Source organism: Sinocyclocheilus rhinocerous, unplaced genomic scaffold, assembly GCF_001515625.1.
Source record: "Sinocyclocheilus rhinocerous isolate Xijiao unplaced genomic scaffold, SAMN03320098_v1.1 scaffold5650, whole genome shotgun sequence".
Taxonomy (NCBI): Eukaryota; Metazoa; Chordata; class Actinopteri; order Cypriniformes; family Cyprinidae; genus Sinocyclocheilus; species Sinocyclocheilus rhinocerous.
The window spans coordinates 1-5,653 of record NW_015648735.1 but is presented as its reverse complement, the minus strand read 5'-3'; the positions used below and the strand labels follow the sequence as shown (position 1 = coordinate 5,653).

General features: G+C 40.9%; 2 protein-coding genes across 2 annotated transcripts in view; one reads left to right on the top strand and one right to left on the bottom strand.

Moving 5' to 3' along the window:
* Positions 1 to 2,714, bottom strand: part of LOC107710219 (WD repeat-containing protein 92) — a 7,312-nt gene extending 4,598 nt beyond the window's left edge. Inside the window, exons 1-4 of the mRNA XM_016514957.1 lie at positions 2,429 to 2,714; positions 1,574 to 1,674; positions 1,356 to 1,486; positions 902 to 1,003 (exon numbers count right to left, since the gene is read on the bottom strand). Coding sequence (XP_016370443.1) covers positions 902 to 1,003; positions 1,356 to 1,486; positions 1,574 to 1,674; positions 2,429 to 2,614 — 520 coding nt within the window. The 5' untranslated portion in view covers positions 2,615 to 2,714. The remainder of the gene's footprint in view (positions 1 to 901; positions 1,004 to 1,355; positions 1,487 to 1,573; positions 1,675 to 2,428) is intronic.
* Positions 2,715 to 2,918: 204 nt separating this feature from the next.
* Positions 2,919 to 5,065, top strand: LOC107710220 (RNA-binding protein PNO1-like). The gene is made up of 3 exons (XM_016514958.1): positions 2,919 to 3,210; positions 4,639 to 4,788; positions 4,895 to 5,065. The coding sequence occupies exons 1-3, from the start codon at positions 3,013 to 3,015 to the stop codon at positions 5,009 to 5,011; spliced, it is 465 nt and encodes a 154-aa protein (XP_016370444.1). The 5' UTR covers positions 2,919 to 3,012; the 3' UTR covers positions 5,012 to 5,065.
* Positions 5,066 to 5,653: the final 588 nt, after the last annotated feature.

The window sequence follows — 5,653 nt, the reverse complement described above, 5'->3', positions numbered from 1 at the left end:
AGGCAACGCCACGAAGAGCTCTATGACCAATGCATGGCAAAAAAAATCCCTGGACACGGGATTTTTTTTTCTGCCATATGTCTATTCTAGAGACATTTTGTTACACATTTACTTTAGTGATTATTTTGCCTTATGTCTGTTCTACAGACATGTTACAGCTTTTTGATAAAGCTCTAATTGGTTTTCTTTTGGAAATATGTTTCAAATTCACACTGAATGATTTAATGACTGTAAAGCATGTCTCTGTGCGTCAAAATCGTGATTAAAATCGAAATCGCAAAATTGATCAAAGAAAACGCGATAGGTTTTTTTTGTCCATATCGCACAGCCCTACTTTCCAGTTGTTTTATCAAATTAGGCTTATAGAGACTGCATTCACAAAGGGCATTAAATGCAGTTGTTTTAGAATTGTATTATTTCCAATGATGTTTAAAGGCCTGGAAATGACTGTTTTTAAATACAGTAGGGCTTTTCACATTTGAAATAGTTAACCCTGGGTCACGCTAAACCCCGGGGACACAGAATCCAGGGTCATCCCGCTTCATGTTTCACACTGCTCATAATATACCTTTGGTTAACAATGCATCCTGGGTATTCATAAGCTGCACATTCCTCAAACCTGGGTTAACGTGCTTATTTGCCCTGTCGGTGTCATTGACCTGTTTCTGTAACAGCTCTAGCATTGCGCATCCAATGTTATGTGCTGTCACGTTTTTCCTTGAATTAACTTTTCAGACTATAGAAAAGGGTTCAGAACGACGCTAACCCAGGGTTAAGCACACTATGAAAAGCCCTCATGATATTCTGAGATTTTGCATGACCATGAGAACTCAGAATGAGAGTCTTTATTCCCATTATGCTTTAATGGGACACCTCCAATACGAGTCACAAAAACACCCACCGAAAGCAACGGTCCAGCAGTCTCTCTTGGTTTCTCCCTCCACGGGCTCCATGTTCACCACAGGCGTGTCTTTCTGCCTGGAGTCCCACACTTTGACTGTGCCTGTTAATAAAACCACACACACACATACACGTGATTATTAAATTATCATTATCAGATGAGAACAAACACAGTGTGAACTGAGCTGGATGATGACTTCACGGTCTCCTGCAGAGCTGCTTCTAGCTGAAATGAATTTGTTTCATAATAAATGAACTTTCCACATTTATTGAACTGAACTGACTGGAGCTGGACTCGGCTGCATTGAAACTACCTGTACTGCATTAAACACCATAGAAAGAATGAATAATAATGTGTCAGTTCCTAGTCAAATAAAGTACACTGTCCATGTATGTGTGATCAAAAGTGGTCCCGTTTTCAAAAGCGATGTGCAAAGTAAGTCTAGTCTAGTCACCATCTCGGCTCCCAGTGACGATCTCAGGGGCCCCGTCACCGATGCCCAGTCCCCCCACTCCATCAATGCTGTTGATGATCTCCTTGTGTGCCTTCACCGAGTACACCGGGCTCTCCGGCACCTCCAGATTCCTGCAGAGCAAGCTTTGATCTCAGATCACTGCAGCCGTCTGCCGGAAACACGGACGAAACCCACGAAGCAACCAAACGTTATCCTACCAAACATCCAGGCTGCCGTCAAAGTCCCCCGTGGCCAGATGCCTCTGCTGGAGAGATGTGGCTCCAAACGTCCCGCACTTGATCGGCTTGGCTTTCTCTATCTGGAACAAAGGACAAAAAAGAGCGGGATTATAAAACATACTGCATCCAAAATAAAAGGTTTTGTTTACATAATATGCATGCGTACTGTGTATATTTGTTATGTACACAAACATGCACGTATATGTTATGTTTATATATTTAAAGTATATTTATATAGAATATAAATTATATGAATACAAATATATACATGCAGATACATGTAAATATTTTCTAAATATATATATACACAGTATACAGACATATTATGTAAACGAAAACGTTTATTTTGGATGCGATTAATCACGATTAATCATTGGACAGCAGCCTATTTATAAAACACCACATATCACACTGCAGGACCGAATGAACAAAATATGGAAATAGTTTCACATCATTGGTAATTAACATTAAATTCATGATAAATATTATTTGCACAATACAACTGCCAAATAATAATAATTAATTAATTAATAAGTTATTTGCTGTCAAAAATAGCCCCCAAGACAGACTAAAGTTTGAACTGACCAGTTAAACTAAGTTTAAGACATTTTATTTTGGGTTGTTAATAATTACATTTCAAAAGCTATTTGAAAACTCGTTTAGGCTATAATTGTTTACACTGAGGGGGAGACAGAATGAGGCCCGTATAAACAAACCGCTTCGCTGTTGCCATGACAACCAGGCGTTAGGCGTTTTCTAGCAAGCGGCTAACGCTAATGAAAGTGGCTCGGTCTTCACATGTTTGCTGTCCAGCTAACGTGAACTAAATCTGACCTCTCTGACCAGCTGCAGCTCGCCGTGCTGGATCTCGTAGATCTGCAGGACTCCGCTTCCTCGGGCGAAGTTTCCCATACAAACAAACTTGGCGCTGCAGGGAATCCATCTGCTGTCAAACACCGTGTAGTTCAGACTCTTCTGGATGTGCGCGATGATCTGGGGCTTCTCGAGCGCCGCTGACATGCTGCTTTAATGACCAACTCAATGAAACAGCGGAATCCTGTCAGTTTAAGCAGGAGAGATTACAGTAGTGCTGCTCAAACAGTGCGTTTCCTATTGCGACGAGGACCCTCCCACAATACATAGCTGGCCAACTCCTAGCCTGAGCAAAATCAACGGCAAATCGTTACCATGCGGATACACTATAATAACGTTGTAATTAATATATATTTTTAAAAAGATTACTTGATTTAAAATAATTTTGGCAGCTAGCATGGAAACATATGATTTTTTTAAAATAAGTAGTAGCATTTGGCACTGGTTGGGCAGCTATAAGGTCCTTCCTGTAACATGGCAGAAGCCACATACATGTTCGTGGTAAACATCTCTGCTCGACTGTAGCATTTAAAATCCCTTTCGCGATGGAGCCGGCGTCAAACACGCCCGCGGAGGCGAGCGCTACTATGGGCTGCGACGGAAACACAGACACATTTGAGAAAGTCAAATCAAAGAGGAGTCATAAACGCAAGCGGGACGCGGCGGAGGTGGATATGCAGCCCGGGGAGACGGTAGCGGCCAAGAGACCGCAGTTCCCGGCCTTATCAGGAGACCAGCTCACGGTAACCGTCCTGCGCTCTGTGCACAGCATTATATTCTGAGTACGATACTAAACGATGGGAACTGTGCACTTTGAGTCGGATCTTTTTAATGAAGTGTTCAGACCGGTTAGAAACGATTCTTTCACAATCTCGAGCAGTGTTGGGGAAAGTTACTTTGAAAAGTAATGCGTTACAATATCGCGTTAACGTTACTTAGTTACGGTTTATGGAATGCAATGCGTTACGTTACTTTTGAGTTACTTTTCAATATAAAAAAGTTATTTTACAAATACAGTAAAAGCCCTTTCACAACAAAAGTGCCTCGGGCTGAAGGAAATGTAAATTCACGTCTGTACAGTAGAGGGCGCAGCTCAAACAAATCGCGTGAAGAATATGACGCAGAAGAAAGTTCAGCAATAACACAAATCAAACACAAATGTGGGATTTTTGCTTAGCATGGTTGAACTGGATCATCGAAATGTCAGTAGCAAATACATTGGTTAATCGGTCTTTGTCAGGTGACGACGGTCTTTACTGCACGGCTCTGCACACTTTTAGTTCACTGCTCAATGCAACGATACCTTCAAAATGGCGCCTCGGTGACGTCACACATAACAAACGCACGTGACTGACAAAGACCGATAGAATGGGTTTAAATACATACATTATATTTGTCTTATTTAATTATTGCAGGTTTGTTTATTATTCTGAATTTGCATTTGACTGTTTTTATTCGTATAAACCCCTATAAACAAACCGCTTCGCTGTTGCCATGACAACCAGGCGTTGGGAGTTTTCTAGAAAGCGGCTAACGCTAATGAAAGTGGCTCGTTCTTCACATGTTTGCTGTCCAGCTAACGTTAAACTAAATCTGACCTCTCTGACCAGCTTTTTTTATTTAACATATTTAATTATTGCCGGTTTGTTTATTATTCTGAGTTTGCATTTGACTGTTTTTATTCATTTTGAGGAACGCTGAATCTGTTTTTGTGCAGGTGAGGTGAGTAAACGCATGTTCGTATTTACTCTCGAGTTCTCTCAAGACGAGAGCTGTCGGTCAATACATGGGATACAAAGTAACTGGAGTTACCTGTTCGAAAAAGTAACTCAGATGTTTACTTCTAAATAAAAAAATAAAAAAATAAATAAAGCATTACTTTACTAGTTACTTAAAAAAGTAATCTGATTACGTAACTTGTTAAACAAAGTGGCTCTCACCCTTTAACCAGAACTTAACATTTTCAACTAAAGCCATGGTGTTGTCTGATCAGCGACTTCTCATTAATGAGCGAACGTGAAAAAAGTTATAAAAGTAAAAAAAAAAAAAACACCTTGTTACGTGTGCTGCGTTAGACAGACTGAGACTGGTTATAGCACTTGCGTATCATTGCTCTTTAGTGTATTTTGATTGCTGCTGAGCTGAGAAGTGAAGCGGTGTTGTTGTTTCAGGGAGGCGCAGTTGAGATGCGCAAGGTGGCTGTTCCTGCTCACCGTTACAGTCCTCTGAAAGAAAACTGGATGAAGATTTTCACACCCATCGTCGAACATCTGCAGCTCCAGGTGCGATTCAACCTCAAAACCAGAAACGTGGAGATTAAAGTAAGTGCCGGCAATTATTATAGCTTGTGTTATTAGTGGGGAACGATCATCTCAAGTAGTGCCGGATCACTTCCAGCGAATGAAGCGAAGCGCTGTTGTTTTGCAGACGTGCAGAGAAACGTCAGACATCGGCGCTCTGACCAGAGCTGCTGACTTTGTGAAGGCGTTTGTTTTAGGCTTTCAGGTGGAGGTGAGTGTGACCGAGATTAATTCTGTTCGGTAGAGCTGGGGGATATGCTGAGTATTCATAATCAAATTATGCCGATATGTCTTGCCGATAAGAGGAACACATTAACTCGCATGTGCTCCCCCGGGTCCTAAAGCCCGCTCTGTAAGGAGTTTTAATCTGTAGGGGGCGCTGTTGGTCTACTTCTAGTAAAATTAAAAGTAAAATAGCCTACACAAATAACATTTAGACTGTTTCTGATTAAATAAAGCAGTAATTGATGTCATAAAATCATGAGTATGTTTTGATTTAAAGGTCAGAAGCTATAGCTTACGTGAAAAAATCACAAACATGACGCTTGTAAATTAAATAATTTTATATATACCGATTTATTAATTAATGTGTAATATGTTTTTTTTTTTAAACAAATCATGAGCTCTAAAAGATTGTCAGAATTTTTACAACTCTTTTGCTTTAGATCAGTGGTCGCCAACCCGTCGATGGCAATGACATTTTCTTCTCCTCCGTATAAAGCGCAGCTCTGCTTTGTTTACAGCGGTAACTAAGGAAACGCTATATTGCGGTCGGTTCATAAGCAGTGTTGCCAAGTCCGAGGTTTTCCCGCGGAATAGGGCTACTTTAACACTGTTGCCGGGGGTTGTTGTTCATGTCCGCGGGTTGAAGCGACCTCAATAACGT

Bases quoted from the DNA above. Each gene is read 5' to 3' on its own strand.
- LOC107710220 (XM_016514958.1), top strand. From the start codon at position 3,013: ATGGAGCCGGCGTCAAACACGCCCGCGGAGGCGAGCGCTACTATGGGC. The intron at 3,211-4,638 runs GTAACCGTCCTG...TTGTTGTTTCAG, and splicing joins TATCAGGAGACCAGCTCACG to GGAGGCGCAGTTGAGATGCG. The intron at 4,789-4,894 runs GTAAGTGCCGGC...GTTGTTTTGCAG, and splicing joins CCAGAAACGTGGAGATTAAA to ACGTGCAGAGAAACGTCAGA.